The sequence below is a fragment of the Canis lupus genome, chromosome 10, assembly GCF_003254725.2.
Source record: "Canis lupus dingo isolate Sandy chromosome 10, ASM325472v2, whole genome shotgun sequence".
Taxonomy (NCBI): Eukaryota; Metazoa; Chordata; class Mammalia; order Carnivora; family Canidae; genus Canis; species Canis lupus.
Genome location: NC_064252.1, coordinates 68,431,455 through 68,448,237, shown reverse-complemented (window position 1 = coordinate 68,448,237; position 16,783 = coordinate 68,431,455). Strand labels below are relative to the sequence as shown.

At 37.7% G+C, this 16,783-nt stretch overlaps 1 protein-coding gene across 4 annotated transcripts in view; it reads right to left on the bottom strand.

Moving 5' to 3' along the window:
* Window positions 1–16,783, bottom strand: part of APLF (aprataxin and PNKP like factor) — a 67,569-nt gene that overhangs the window by 24,163 nt on the left and 26,623 nt on the right. For all 4 annotated transcript variants that reach the window (XM_035696001.2, XM_025470098.3, XM_025470115.3 and 1 more), the window contains 4 exons: window positions 12,808–12,955; window positions 12,363–12,495; window positions 6,034–6,212; window positions 310–662 (listed from right to left, as the gene is read on the bottom strand). In XM_035696001.2, the coding sequence (XP_035551894.1) occupies window positions 310–662; window positions 6,034–6,212; window positions 12,363–12,495; window positions 12,808–12,955 (813 nt within the window). The remainder of the gene's footprint in view (window positions 1–309; window positions 663–6,033; window positions 6,213–12,362; window positions 12,496–12,807; window positions 12,956–16,783) is intronic.

Below are 16,783 nucleotides of genomic sequence, written 5' to 3'. Positions count from 1 at the left end.
AAATAAGACATTAAACAAGCAGGCATTTAGGTCTGGGTGATTCAATTCTCAAGTCTGCATTCCCTAGTTCATGTCCTTGCATCAATCAGCATGTCTACATATGAAGCATTTAATCCCCCCGGTTCTATCTTGAAAGCCTCTAGTGAGATTTACAGGACAGAATACTGAGAAAGTGTAAACCAGCAGAAACATGATAAATCTCCTAACCTTTAGGCCAATGTGTTTTCTGAGGCCTTTAATATACATATACCACACAGCTACCTGCTATGGAAATAAGGGAATCACGTGCTACCTGTAATTTTATTTTACCTGTAGCACTTTGCCCCATACATGCAGGATGTCCTCTTGATCTTGTTTTCTTCAGAACCTTGTGCAGCTGAATCGGTTGTCTTTGCACTCAACGTTTCAGGATTGGAGGGGTCAGAGCTGGACTCAGGAGATCCTGGAGACTCCTCCTGGGAGGACTTGCCCTGGGCACTCAAGGGACTCTCAGAACAGCTCATCACCTCGCCTTCTTTACTTCGCCTTCCTTTCACAATACTTCTACGTTCGGGAACCCTACCAAGCTCCTCTACTGGGATTTCATTTCTCTGTGTACTAGCCCTCATATCATTCACTTCTGCATTACGTGACGTGATCACAGAACATGATCGCAGCATTTCCTACAAAGGCAAATCAGAAAAAAAGATATTAGAAATAGTTGAAACCTGTTTTAAAAGAAATATGTAAACATAAGCAAAAAGGCATGAAACCAAGATTCATTCAATATGTGCACTTTTATTTTTTAATTTTTTTTAAAAGATTTTATTTATTTGACAGAGTAAGAAAGATGGTGAGAAAGAGAGAGCACAAGTGGGGGATGAAGGAGAAGCTGAGCAGGGAGACTGACTGACGTGGGGCTTGATCCCAGAGAACCCTGGGATCATGACCTGAGCTGGAGGCAGACACTTACCTGACTGAGCCACCCAGGCACCCAATATGTATTATTTTTAGAACTTTAAGATTCAATTTTAAAATTATTAAAAATGCCATTTTCTCTGTTGGGCAATCTGATAGCCTTAAAACAATCTATAGTTATCAGAAAGGGAATATACAGGGGCACTTGGCTGGCTCAGTCAGAAGAGCACCTGACTCTTGATCGCAGGGTTGTGAGTTCAAGCCCCATGTCGGGTGTAGAGATTACTTTTTAAAAAACAAAGAGGGAAAAACAAAACAAAACAAAACAAAACAAAACAAAACAAAAAAACCGAGGGCAGCCCCAGTGGCTCAGTGGTTTGGCGCCACCTGCAGCCTGGGGTGTGATCCTGGAGACCTGGGATTGAGTCCCACGTCAGGCTCCCTGCATGGAGCCTGCTTCTCCCTCTGCCTGTGTCTCTGCCTCTTTCTCTCTGTGTCTATGAATAAATAAATAAAATCTTAAAAAAAAAAAAAAAAGAAAATCTTAAAAAAAAAAAGGATATACAGCTGTATCAAACCTTTACAATCACCTCAAACATTCAGTGAAAAATAACCAGAAAAATACAAATGCAACCTAAGAAAATACAACTTTGCTTCCATTTGAATATAATCTTTCCCCAAAAAAACTACTAGTCTTTTAAACTTTCCGTTCTGGGATGCCTGGATGGTTCAGTGGTTGAGCGTCTGCCTTTGGCTCAGGCCATGACCCCGGGGTCCTCACAGGGAGCCTGTTTCTCTCTCTGCCTGTCTCTCATGAATAAATAAAATCTTAAAAACAAAACAAAAAAAACTTCCCATTCAATAATGTGTGATGCTTTTAACTTGCTCTGTCTTTATAATTTGTTACTGCAATACTTTTATTTCTACCCTCTAAATATAATCATGACATTTTCCCTTTAGCTGAATGAGAACATTGCTCTTCTCTCACACAGAAAAACTTGCATGAAGCTATGTCATGACAAACTCAGAAAATAAATAGGATTCCTCTGAAGTGGTCCGAATAAAAGTTTTAGTTTAATCATAAAGTTTGAACCAAGTAAACGTTCTTATTAGCACTGAGGAACCTTTTTAATCTGTACTTACCACTGGGACAAACAGTAAGCTTAGTTGTATCCTATTAAAAATGACTTCTTAATTACTTAACTTCCTGTGGAGTGGAAACACAGCTCAGATAAGCCTCGGTCCTCCTGGTAACCACTACTAGGATGTGACACCCTAACAGGTATGCATGAAGGTTGCCATGTTTCTGGTGTAACAGTAAACGGCCTATGGGAGAAGCAATTGTTCAGCTACCTCTTGGAGCTAACCCTCAGCTGGTGGCATCCATTGCCACACCTCTCTTTTCTCCCAAGCTGCTCCATTACAGCCCAATCCCATCTCCCTCCACTACAGGACCAACTGACAGATGCCAGGGACTGGACTCTGAGGTGGGGATGGGGCAAACCTGACCCACCTTCCGCCTTGGCAGTCCCTTAAGGGGTCAACTCACACAAAAATGTTCTTTTTCCCTGTTGGGTAGAAATAGGACAGATTAGCAATCCCTTAGCTATGCAGATGTCCAGTAAAATGCCAGTCCCTGGTTCCTGTTGGCATCTCTAAACTCCACAATGAATGGTCTCAGAGTGAGAACATAATGTCTCCCTACAAACACAGCATTCCCCCAAGCCTCAACATCTTCTGGCCTCTCAGCTCTCTTTGTCTAAAGCCTGGGGGTGGGATGGTGAACACTTCTCATACCTTTCAATAAGCCTCACAGGGAGAGGCTTGGTTCTCACTGCTGGGGGCTCCTTTTAATCATGAGATACTTATACTTAGTAATCTTGTCCTCAGCTTCGGGCCTCAGCAGCAGTTTTGGGATGATGGGGTAAAAAAAATCCCACTCAACATCCTGCCAGTTACTTAGGGAGATAAGGAACACAACTAGGGAAGGAGTTAAATAAATTGGAATTCATTCTGACCATGAAACACTATGCAAAGGTTGAAAATGAACAGATCTCTCTCCCCCCCCCCCTCTATATATATACAAGGATTTTTAAAAAGAGAATTAACACACACAATGATTCCCTTTAGCTTTATTTTTTTTCCCTTTAGCTTTAAAAAAACAAACAAACAACAACAACAAAAAAACCCTGTCTCCCTATGTGTGTATTTACTTGTATAAATTCAAATTAAAAGGTTTAGAAGGATACAAACCAAAATATTAGTAAGACCAATGGGATTGAAGGACAAGGCAAATCAAAATTTTCACTTAATACTCCACACGCTCTGCCATTCTATTTTTTTTGATAACAGCATGTATTTTTCTTGCTATTTAAAAAAACAGAAAAACCAAAGAAAATAAACTATAAGATATGAAATGTTTAACATGATTTCAACTCCCTTTTTTTTTTCTTAATCTTCACAAAGAATATGTTCAACATGCTAATTTATTCTAAAAGAGAAAGGAATGATAAAGTCACAGAGATCAAGACTATGGATGAGGAGTTCTCAAATATATTTTAAGAGGCACAAAAGCTGGAAATCATAATGTTCTTTATGGAACTTCATGAAATATTGATACTCAGTAAACCCTTGGCATTCAAGAATTTAACATTCAGGGTCTCAATTATTTATAAATGATCCCAAAAATCCATTACATGGAGTAATTTGTAAGTTTGCTGAAACATAAATTTGCTCTGTGCCAATTACAAAGCTCATGAGCCAGAGCAAGTCACTGAACTGCCAAGTGATGGAACAGAAAAGATGGAATGTGCTCTGCACGTGAAAGAAGCAGCAAAAAGGCAGAGAGGTCCATATTTTATGCACCTACCTTGTTTATATCTTAGATTAGATGAAAATGTTAAGAATGAAATGTGGGAGGCTGAAGATTCAGCATAGAGAAGCTGAGTTCCCTACACTATAAAAATATATGCTAGAGCCCTCAGGGTTCAAGGAGCATGGAGCTGGTGTGAGGTGACCTTGATGCTTGGCGATGGTTGGAAGGTACTCGTATGGTTATTAAATTGTCTGTTAACTTGCCCAGCAAGCCCTCCCTTGCCCTTCAACCATATGAGGTTTTAATGTCCACAAGGGACAGGATAAAGAACTTCTGCCCAATAAAGACACTGAGGTAATCTGCTCCTGGAAAGAATGTCTGTACTAAGAAGACACTGCCTTGAAAGTCCTGCATTAGTCTCATTAGCAACCTCATACCAAGGATTAAAAAATCCCAACCTCCAGCCCCAACTTCACTCCTGAGCTTCAAACCTCTAGCTGGACATTTCTTCCTCAATATCCTACTTACCTCTAGCTGGACATTTCTTCCTCAATATCAACCTCTAGCTGGACATTTCTTCCTCAATATTCAACCTCTAGCTGGACATTTCTTCCTCAATATCCTACTTACCTCAAACTCAGCTGAAACTGAAATCCTCCCCCAGTATCGTATCCTGTACCAAAGTTTCTTCATTCTGGTCAGAAGCTTGGAAGTCTATCTTTCACTCCTTTTTTTCCCCTCACCAATCAGATCCAAGCAACAAGCCCTGCAGTTTTGCTTCTTAAATATTTCTCTGATCCAATGCCTTTGTGCCATCCTTAATGCAACCGGTCGGTCAGATTCTCTTTTTTTCTTGACTGAGGTCCTCATTTCCTCTCTCCTCTCCCTGTCTTTTATTTTGTTCCCTTTCAATCTCTCCTCTAAAGAGCTGCCAGGGTTCTCTCTGTGGCCAAAATCCTTTGAAAGTCCTCCCTCTACAACTGGTCCCCACTGCCAGCTCCATCCTCATCTCACATCCTCATCTGGCTTTACACCAAGAATTCTAAGAACAATAGTTCCCAGCATGCTATCCGTACACCCTCTGCTCCTGTACCTGCTGCCCACCTACCTGGATGGGTTCTTACTTCTACTTCTTCTGTACCTGGTTCACACCTACGCTTGTTAAGATTAAGCTCAGATCGTTTCTTCCCAAGGAGTTGGTGTAGGCGGTCCTCAGAGCCCCCAGAAAAATCAATGTGGTGTCAACATTATTTCATGATTTCAAATCATGTCCACCACAGGACTATGAGCTCCTAGTCAGGTATGTCTTATTCACATTTTTATCTCAGATTCAAGCACACTGCCTTGCATATATCAGAATGACTGTTTAATGTAATGATTATTAAGACGGTCTTTGAAGTAAAAAATCGTATCTTGAATATTAGTCTAACCATTTCCTAACTTTTGACTGAGCTACCCAGGTGCCCCCCAGTGTGTGCTATTCTAAAGCCAATCCTACACCTTTGGCTTCTAGTGAAAGCTCCCAAAAATATGGCGACCCATGGAGCTCAGCCATAAGTCTACAAGGATCATGAAAACTATTACCTAAAGCCACCCCTCTCTGAAGAGGAAATATATCTGACCTTTTTGGCCTTGGGCTTGCTCACTCATTCGCGCGTGCTCTCTAATTCTTTCTCTTTTTTAAATGCATCCAATAATAGGCCCCATTTTCATTAAGTACCCAGTGTTAAAGAATGCTTAAGTCAGCCAAACCATTCTAGTGAGTTAGCAAAAACTCAAAGAGGAAAGAGTAGTTCTCTAAATACTATAAATTAGCCCAGAAGTAATCCTGCAATAGGCTATTAAGAACTAGCCTATCAGTTGTTCTTCATAGGCCCAAGAAAAAGGTGGATACATGTAGTGTGAGAATGACCAATAAAATAAAAGAAACCAGGTTTTCAGAAAGGAGGTACCAATTACTAACAGTCAAGTGGTCTCCACTGCTTTCCATTCTGGACATTTCTAAATTAAATAGATTTGTTTTCTACAAAGCAAGTACTGTATTAGTTTTAGTAAGGAAAAAAAATCTATCTTCAAATTTTATCTTCGTAAACTCCATAATAAAGAACAGTTTTGGTTTTTCCTTGCCTTATATGACATATAATTAATTCTTATCTAGAACACTTGATGAAGGAAACAAATGAATAAATAATAATTTTTTAAATTTTATTTTTAAGTAATCTTTACATCCAATGTGGGGCTTAAACCCACAACCTCCAGATCAAGAGTCACACACTCTACCAACTGAGCTAGCCTGCCACCCCCGAATAATAAAAAATCACCTTGGATGAAATGATAGACTCTTCTTGATCAGCATTTTTGTACTTTTTCCCCATGTCTTGCTCTGCTGATGTACTTTCTGATGAAATGAATCGCTTTCTTCCTCCTTGCTGTGTTATGTTTACTTGAGTTTTATCTTTGCAGATTCCTTCTTTTCTACTTCCCTGGATTACAGTATTATCTTAAACACACAAAGAAAAACAAGAAAAAAAATTATGTCTTGTATCTTCAAATGTCAATAATCCATTAAAAGAAAGAAAGAAGGAAAAAGATAAAAGGGCAATTAAAAGTAAAGTTCCATTTATATTCATGCCAACTTGAAAACACTTATTTGCAAATCCCAAAAAAGTATTAAGCAGCAGCACTTTGGCCGGGAGCTCCAGCCCTGGAGAGAGCCCAGCCAAGATACTAATATGAGCAGGTGCCATCCTTGAACTGCTTCATCTTGCGTCTCTGGACTCTGGTTTTATCAGCCCAAAAAAGGGAATTATAATAATAACTCATAAAGTTACTAGGCGTAAATGAAGTATGATATGTAAATTATAGCAGAGTACTTGATACATGTTGAATATGTTTTATTAGTCTTGAATTTTCTCTAAGAGAAAATTTAACATATAGCTATCCAACAAAGCTGACATCTAATTATTGAGCCCCTAACATCCACAGTGAGGAATTCAACTTCATAACAGATTAAGAACCCAAAATAACACAAAAGCGAGACAAACTTCACCAATTTAGAAAATAAGTCTCAATAACAATAATGGACATTGTTCCCCATAAAATATTTATTTGGCAAACCTCAGTCAACATAATTTTTGGTTAATAAATCCATGATCCTTCTAATCAGAAAAAAATCTACTCTTTAAGAGGATAATATCTGTGTTTAATTATCTGTCTCCCTTACACTCAAATGACAACTTCACATGGGCAGAAACTTTATGTGCCTTGTTCATTGTTCCCCTCTGGTATTTCTAGCACCTAGAAATGTGCTCGCATAAAACTGGTGTTCAGTAAATGTCAACTAAATGAATTGTGAACATAAACAGAATTGGTCCAAAGATTCCCTCAAGAGCCTGAATATAGGTCTGAATATTCCTATAGTCACTAATGTTCTGAAGCCAGGTTTATCAAATTTTTCTACAAAGAGCCAGAGTATAAATATTTTAAGTTCTGTTGGCCAGACAGTGTCTGTCACAACTACCCAACTCTGCCTTCATGGTGCAAAAGCCACCACAGGCAATACATACATGGATGAGCACAGCCGTGTTCCAGTAAAACTTTACTGACAAAAACAGGCAGCATGCTGGATTTGGCTCATGGGCTGTAGTTTGCTCAGATCTGTACTAAAGGATATCAAGAGGCCTGAAATAACATTCCTTCATTAAAGTCAAGAAAAAAAACATTGTCCGTATTATTTAACAGGAAAACCAATTGAATCAATATAAACATAATATATTTAACGTAAGAAATTTATGAATAACCTGTTCAATAACTAAACTTTACCTAAATTCCTTAAATATTTGCTTTGAATCTAAATTCAGAGATTTCATATCATTTTAGAAACTGTCAGGAATAAGACTAAATAGGACGATACAGCTGCATGCAGCAAATGTCCAAATGTTACAACAGATATGGATTAATCAAATCAAGAGAAATAATCAACTATGGTACTGCTTACTATGCTAAGAACTAAAAATGTAAATTAAGACACAGCATTTGCCCAAATGGCAGTTTAGCATATTCCAAGTGTCACACATGTACATAAAATCATAAAATTAGGGGTACCTGGGTAGCTCAGTCAGTTGAGCTTCAGTCTCTTGAGTTTTGGCTCAGGCCATGCTTGGGGGTCATGAGATCACAGGCACTGAGTAGCATGGTGTCTGCTTTGAAGTCTCTCTTTCTGACCCTCCACTCACCCCACACCCCCTGCTTGAGTATATATACACTCTCTCTCTTTAATAATAGTAAAATCTTTTTTAAAAAATCATAAAATTAAAAATGTATACTTAAAAAACTCTTTAAGTTTCCAAATTCTCTACTTACAAATATCTTTTCACATAGGAAGAAGCCACTCTGATATTGTTGCAAAAATGCTCTTTACAAAGAGTCAATAAAATAAATAGCTTAATTAGCTTGTAACAATCTTCAAATCTGGCATATCAAATATTTTTAAATCTAGAATAGGTACAGTTAAATGACTACAATATAAAAGAAAATTTGTTAAAACAAATCACTTTATTTTTAGTATTACTAGTTGCATTTACTTATACTTACATGAGCTATTGCACTAACAGTATATAAATGACAGCCCAACTATATGCATATGTCATTACAACTACATCCAACCAACTTTAAGAACCCTAACAGTCATATTAACAATGTGAAGTGTACCCTTCCTAACTTGCTAAGGTTAACCCAATATACCTACAAATACATATATGTAAACACACACAGGACTAAAACTATAAATGCTATTATTGTTGTGGGATAAACATGCAGAATAAGAATTTTTTTTAAGAATAAGAATTTCTAAATCAAGGAGTATTATATACTTAAATATGTAAGAGATACTGGCAAAGTAGTCATATATTTATTGCCTATTTGTATTTATTCTTCTGTAGTATGTCATATACTATGCCCCAAACTTCTGAGTTTTACCTTTTTTTGTTACTAAGTAAACAATTACTAACCTTCTATCTTTTCTCAGTGTGACAGGTAACATCTCCCGGTAGGTTTGCCAGTCTGACTTTGTTTATAGTCTCTTCTGCCACAATTTTTTTTTTTCATTTTTAACCTAAATGCTCCTGTCAATTCTTCCCTGATGTCCCAAGCTCCCTATCATCTTCAGAAAGCCTCCCAGAAGTAATAAAAATATTGTTTCCATTTTTTCTTCATATGCCTTAGTAGTTTTAATTTTTACATTAAGACTATTAATTCAATAAAAATTTAAGAATATAGTATGAGGTAGTGCTCTAATACTGTTTTCTTCCAAATGGAAAGCTAATTTTTCCAACATCCTTTATAGTAATGATGCATCCTTTCCCTACCAATTTGAGCTGATAATTTTTAATATATGAACTATATGTTAATTTGATCTGTTTCTGGGTGTTTCATTCATTTTCTGCTGGTCTAACTTACCTATTCCTGGGCTAGGACAACTGTTAAAAGTAGGAACCAGGCCCAGATTGTGATATAAAAAGATTCAATAAGGAAACAGGTATTTCTGTTATTCAAACTGTCCTTTGGAAAAATCTCCTAATTCATTGTATACAACAGCTGCACAGCTCAACACTAACATCTGACATAGGTGGCACATATGGAGGAAAATACTAATCACACTTTTGAAATACAAACACAAATGTTCTAAGCTAAATATCAGCAACTCTGATCTAACAGAGCTTAAAAATAATAAGCCATCATGACAAATAAAACATATTCCAGGAACCCAAGCATGCATGATACATTAGGAAATCTACCAACATCACTAATTACACTGACACAAGAAAATGCAGAACTATTTTTTTTTTTTCTTTTTCAGCCCCACACCCATCCCACGGCTCGTCTATGCCCTCCCTGCCTCCACCCCCTCCACCCCTTTGCAGGACTATTTCCATACCAAAAAACTTGTTAAAGAATTCAGTAGTTGTTTCTGAAGGGAAAATAAGAAAAAGAAAAAACATCCTAACCATGATAAGAGTATCAGAATTGAATACCAATCACTTTAGTACTAAAACACTAATAGAATTTCTATTAAAATCGGGAACAAGATAAAGATGCCAATTTTATTCATTTTTTAAAATATTTCATTTATTGATAAGTAAATTATTTATAATAACAAATAAATAATTTTATTTATCTGTAAAAACAAATAAAGAGAGGGAGCACAAGCAGGGGGAGCGGCAGGCAGAGGGAGAGGGAGAAGCAGGCTCCCCACGGAGCAGGGAGCCTGAGTGGGACTCGATCCCAGTACTTGAGCCAAAGGCAGATGCTTAACTGACTGAGTCACCCAGCCACCCCAATTTCATCGACTCTTATTTAAAATGTATAGGGTCTGGTTCATGACACAAAAATTTGTTTAAAGGCGGTAGGTAGAGAAGAAGAGGAAGAATTATCATAATTTTGTAGACATGGCTGTAGAGCTAGATAATCTGAAAGACTTAAAAACTATTAGAATTAGATAATTTAGGGCTGCTGGAAATAAAGTAAACACAGAATAACTAGCACTTAGAGTAAATTTTAAACTATAGCTAAATTAATAGAATGTCAGTTCAACATTTACAGTCTGAGTTGAGTGGTCATGTGGAAAATACTCAGAGTCTAAAATTAAATGCAAACCAAGGACGACTTCAATCTTTTTCAGCATATGCCACTTTCCATGACTTCGTGTTGGAGGGTTAGAAGATGGGAGAAGAAGAAGATGGGAGAGTAGTACGATACCCGTTACAAAAGTAAAAGCTCCTTTTGCAATCCAGCAGGAGTGTCATAGCCCGGGAATCATGACTTGTCCCAGAGCCTAGAAGGCTAAGGGAGCAGAGATGACTGGAAGCCAAGAGAAGAGAAGAGAAGCTCTGAAAGCTCGCCCAAGTGAATGTATATTCACTTGCCAATCACTAAGGGACATGGAGAAAAGTTTACCTCAAGCCTAAGAAACTCATGATAACGTCTGAGGGCTAGTACCTGGGGACCCAGAAAAATAAACTAGAACTATATTGGCTAAAAAAACGAAAAGGATAGCCTGATCACAGCAAATATTCAGGTACAGTTAAGGATTAAACCAAGAGTTACACAGAGAAAAGACCTAGGAGAGAATGCAAGGGCAAAATATTAAAACAGAAAAGAATAAAAACACCGCAACATAGAAGGGGTAAATTTAGGTGGCTGTATAGCACCATAGCTCAGAAGATGGGCTTTAAAGTCAGACCGAGCTAGGTCTGTTACAGCTCTGGCCTTTATTACGTGATCCTGGAGCAGCCACTTAACGTCAGTTCATGTTATCTGTCCTGTACCTAATGATAGAAAAGTTTCCAAAATAATCAAGTTAATCAGATAATCTAAATAGCTATCAATGAACAAAGCATAGCACTAAAGCTGCAAAACACCTAAGAAAGTAACCTACTTCTAAATGAGTCCAAAATGCACTCTAAAAATAGATTTTTAAAAATCTCTAGCATTGATCTATTGACCCGGATGACTTATTACTCAAACAAACAAAACAACAATAATAAAAAACTACTCGGCAGAAAAAAGTCAAATTATTTCAATTTTTAATTAGCTGGATTCAGGTACTAAACTGTCTTACGTGTACTTCTAAATCTTTCTGTCTCTAAAGGAATCCAGTAACCTACATTTGCTTTTACAAGTACCCCTCAAAGTCTGCCTTTGAGAAAAGAAGACATGCGAGAATCCAAAGACTTTTCTATCTTATTTTGAAGCTTTGGCATTTTAAGTATATTGTGTATTATATAACATTCTTGTCCAAATTAATGTCAAATTGCTAAGTCCTTGGCTGGCTGCAGAGCCACATGTGCTTGGGAGGAAAAGCAGCAGCTGGAAGCCACTAGGGCTACGCAGAGGCTGTGGCTGCTGACCACAACAGGGGAGACAGACGTTAGGGCCCAAATCAATCACCTATTAGAAGAAAGTTGCCTATTATGCCAAATTAATTGTCTATTAAAACAAAAATATTCACAGGAACATAAAATCAAAAATCTCTACAATGTATCATTCCTAACATCCACTATCTCCTAGAAAGTTACTAAACTTGAGAATGAACAGGAAAATGTGACCAGTATGAAAGAAAACAAGCAGTCAATAGAAACTAAACCTGAGATGGCTACAAAGTTGCAAAAAAGACCAACAGAGACAACACATCAAACATTTTCATGATCCTGAATCAATGGGATGCCCAGCCGGTGACATAAATCACTGTGGCATCTGCCATGACAGTGAGCTGTGCCAGGACAGAGGTCCTCTCCTTTGCATCCTCCAGCACATAATATTGTGTGCCCAGCAGTTTTTACTCAACCAATTTAGAAAGCTCTTACTGTGCTAGCCTTTGATCGTTGATGTGACACCAACACATGTGTTTAAAAATCTAAATTAATGTAGGTCCAGCACATAAGATGAACCGCACTTATTAAATCAAAAGGTAATTAGGACGATGGTGTATGATAAAGGACATAAAATAGTAACTTACGTTTTAAGTTAGATTTCACATACATGTCTAAAAAAATGTTAGGCTAAGTGATCACTGACACACAACCACTAGTCTAATTCCATTTGTTCAGAAAAACTTCCAAATTCTGCTTAATGTTTTCTAAACAAAACCTACCCTCGCTGCTGACTGGCACTGAACGGTTCTGATCACTTGGATCTTCCGTTAACATCCATGCTGGAAGGATTCTTCTCCTCTCGGCAGGGTTTGACTGTTGCTTACTGAGCTCTCTATGCTCACCTAGGAAACACTAAAAAGGCATGTATGTATTAATTACTAAAAATAATCATGCAACCTTTAATGAAATTGTAAAATTATTTGCTTAGCAGAAGACTACCTTTTTAAAAAAATTCTATCTGCAACCCTGGACTGAATTAGTCAAATTCCTCAAAAAAAGAAATTCATTATCTCTATTAGTTGACACGGGGACTAGTACATTCTGTTCAGCTAACCTAAAAACAGCAGTGCCAGTATTACGGTCATGATAGGCCTAATTTCAGTTGTCTTTTCTCTCCTTGAATAAGGAGTATGTTACAAATGGATGAGATCTTAAATTTCTCACCTCACTATTTGCAGTAGTAGTTTGGGTCTCAGCTACTTCTGTGCTTCTTTCCAGCTGTGGGGCACCCGTTGTCTCATCAGGTGAGTGAGCCGAGAAAGATTTTGATGTACCACTCACTGTATTATCTTCATCAAGCATCTGACTATTCCTATAAAATAAAATTAAAAATCACTGAAAACACTTCGATTGTATCACGTCATCATAAATGTGATTCCCCCAAGGACATCTAACCAATCAATTGTAATCCTTTCCTTGGCCTTTGCAAGACAAAAAAAGATTGTAACATAATAGAATGAAATATATGACTAAAATATGTTCTTCATCTGCTCACTATATCAGCATAAAATACATTTATCTTTCTAAATCATTGGCCTAGAAATCACTAGCTATTTATAGATGGGTAGCAGCCATCTCTCTTAAGGCTTAAGAGCTATGTACTTAGTACTTCTCCGGATAGCTCATAAAAGTTAACATCGCTACCCAGCATCCAAAGAGAAAATGCAAACCGCAAGAATATCAGATAAGCTAATTTGGCTTTTGAAGAAAAAAAAATAAAATCCTGATGTCATGTTCACACGTGGCTGCCACTGGAGTTCTAGCCAGGATAGCCATTTGTGAAATCTCCCCAAACCTGTAGTCCAACTGGAAGCTAAATGTTCTGACATTTAGGAGCATCCACAGTCACGTGTGGAACATACTAGCAGAACCGACTACCTCCCACTTGCTGCAAAGTGCAGTAAGATCATCCAAAGCTGACGGGTCATTATTCATTATATAGACATACAGACAATCCAACAAATGTACTTTTTTGAAAATCTGAAAATACAGATGGAAATATTATCCAGAAATAGTAACGAATAAACTACTGATACACAACAGGGATGAATCTCCAAGGCATTTTGTTAAGTCAAAGAAGTCGACACCAAAAGGCTACATATAATTCCATTCCTACCACATTCTGAAGACATAAAGTTACAGGGACAGAAATCAGATCAGTGGTTGCCCCGGCCTGGGGGTGGAGCATGAGGGTGCTTCCTAGGGAAATGGAAATGTTCTCTAGCTCACTGTGGTGGAAATTGCACTACTACATACATTTGCCAAAGGACATTGAACTGCACATTTAAAAGGGGTGAATTTCACTGTGTGTAAAAATGGAAGACAGAGATTTTAGAAATGTGTCCAGCTGAGAAGACACTACTTAATGGCTTGTTTTATTTCTTATATAGGAATCATCTCCAAAGGCCGACTGCATTTCAATGGCAGAAATCAGCCAAAGACAACTACATTACTGTGCAACGGGGCAGTTTTTCTCATTCAATAAATACCTGTTTTTATTTGAGCACAGTGGCCTCACAGTGTTACCTTAGTTTCAGGTGTACAACACAGCGACTCAGCTTCTCTACAGGTTGTGCATCTGTTACACAACAGGCATCTGTTACAACACCATTACAATATCATTGCCTGTATTCCCTACACTGCGCCTTTCCATTCCATAAGTATTTGTATAACCCCTCGGTGTGTCAGGTACTGTGCCAGTCCCTGGAGATAGACTGAAAACATACGATTCTCCCAACTATCATACCTCACTCCCCTTCCAATATTCAGATCAATTTTACTCAGAAGATACAGGTGTGCTTCCAAGTTACGATGTTTCCTTAAATTATCTTAATATTTAATTCGAAAAATATTAAGAAAAATTCAATTGTGCAATGGCTTTCCACAATTTATAATATTAGAAACTAAGCAACATTGTCCATTCTATTTCTAGTTTATCTTCTCTTGTGGCAGAAATTCAAGATGAATACACACTTTGTGTCCCATAGAGAACTTTTTTAAATATTTGCCAAGAATAAATGTGACAACAAAAGAGAATCTAATCCACGAACAAAATTCTAATTGATATTTAGTTCCAAATAGGTCAAAGTACACATTATTTTATTATACTTTTATTTAAATATCAAATATTGTCACTCTGATACAGCTGTGTTTTTATTTTATCTCCAATCCTTCTATTAGCAATCAACCATCACGGGATTTATAATGTAATGCTACCAGAATTTGCTAAATAAAAAAATTAAAAATTGGAAACTTGCCTAAATACAGGATAATAAAGGTAATTGAGTTACTTTTTTAAAATAATAGCTTTATTGAGATTTGATTCATAAAACAAAAATTCATGCTAATAGAACTTAGCAGTTTTTAGGACATTTACAAAATTAATCTATAATGCACCCATCATCAGCATCTAATTTTAGATCCTATGCATCACCTCAAAGAGAAATCCTGTATGAACTAGTAGTCCCCTTGCATTCCCTTTTTCTCCAGCCCTTGGTAACTGCTAATCTACCTCTGCCTCTATGGATTCACATTTTCTACACATTTCACAGAAATGGAACCATACACGTTTTTGTGTAGACACATGTTTTCAAATCTTTTGGGTACATACCTGGGAGTAGATTACATACCACATGTAATTCCTTGTTTAAAATTTTGAGTAACTGTCAGAATACATTCCAGACACTGTATCATTTTACAACCCCACCAGCAATGCATAAGCATTTTAATTTCTTCACATCCTCAACTACACCTGTTATTATATGTCTTTTTGAGTACACCCTTATTAGAAGATGTGCGGTCTTATCCCATCGTGGTTTTGATTTGCATTTTCCTAATGACTAACCATGTTATCCTTTCATGTGTGTGGATAATCGCCATTTGAATATCTTCTTTGGGGATGTCTACTCAAATCCTTCATTCATTTTTAATTAGTTTATTTGCCTTTTTATTGTTGGATTTTAAGAGTTCTTTATATATTCTGGATGTAAGTTCCTCATCAGATATATGATCTACAAATATTTCTTCTCATTCTGTGAACTGTCTTTCCACAATCTTAATGGTGTCTTAGAAGCAAGGAAGCTTTTAATCATGATGAAGTCCAATTTATCCACTCTTTCTTTGCTTGTGCTTTCGGTGTTATATCTAAGAAACCACTGCCTAATCCAAAGTCACAAAGATTTATGTCTGTATTTCTTCCTAATTTCATAGTTTCAGCTCTAATATTTAGGTCTCTGATCCATTTTTATATGGTGTGACGTAGGAGTCCAACTTCATTCCTTTGCATGTGGCTATCCGCTTGTCCCATTTGTTGAAAAGACTATTGTTTTTCCCATTTAATTGTCTTGGCACTCTTGCCAAAAATCAGTTGGCCATAATGTAGGGGCTTATTTCTGGACCCTCAGTTCTATTTCACTGATCTATATGTCTTTCTTTATGTTAGTACCATACTGTCTTCATTACTATAGCTTTGTTTTTGAAATTGGGAAGTATGAATCCACTAATTCTTTTTTTTTTTCAACTTTTAGAAACCGTTTATTTTCCATCAACTTTATTTCCATTTTGTCTGCCTTTGTGGAAGAGCACTTTAAGACCACTCGGTGGGTCTTTCTACCTATTCAATAGTGGCCTGAGAAGTGGAGGCTGCAGACCAGTCTTCAGGGGCAGGCTGAGTGTGCCAGTCTTCAGCAGGGAACTGCTGAAGAGACACAGAGGCCACGTGCACACCTTCAGACCAGCCTGCAACTTCAGGTTGGGTAGCGGTGAAGTCAGGAGCTGGAGCAGAGCATTCACCCTGAACCCCCTTGTTGGTCACAGCCTTTTCGGCAACAGACATCTCTTCCTTTTCACGCTCTTGAGGATCTCTGTACAAGCAGAGATCAGGCCTGACTTGCCAAGGGTGTTCACAGGGAATGCCATGCACGCACAATACTTCCCATCTTCCCATGCGAGCGTCTACCACATCAGACTCACTACTGGCCTCCCTTGGTGCAAGAGATGGCAATGTCCATGAGTGCAGAGGAGAGTCTGTCTTACACGGAGCGATGGTAGGCAGGTTAACATGAGACGCCTCCGTGAGAGGATCAGCCCTTGATTCAGTAATTACCAGAAGCTGCCTAGATCTGGTTAGTGAAGGTTTCAG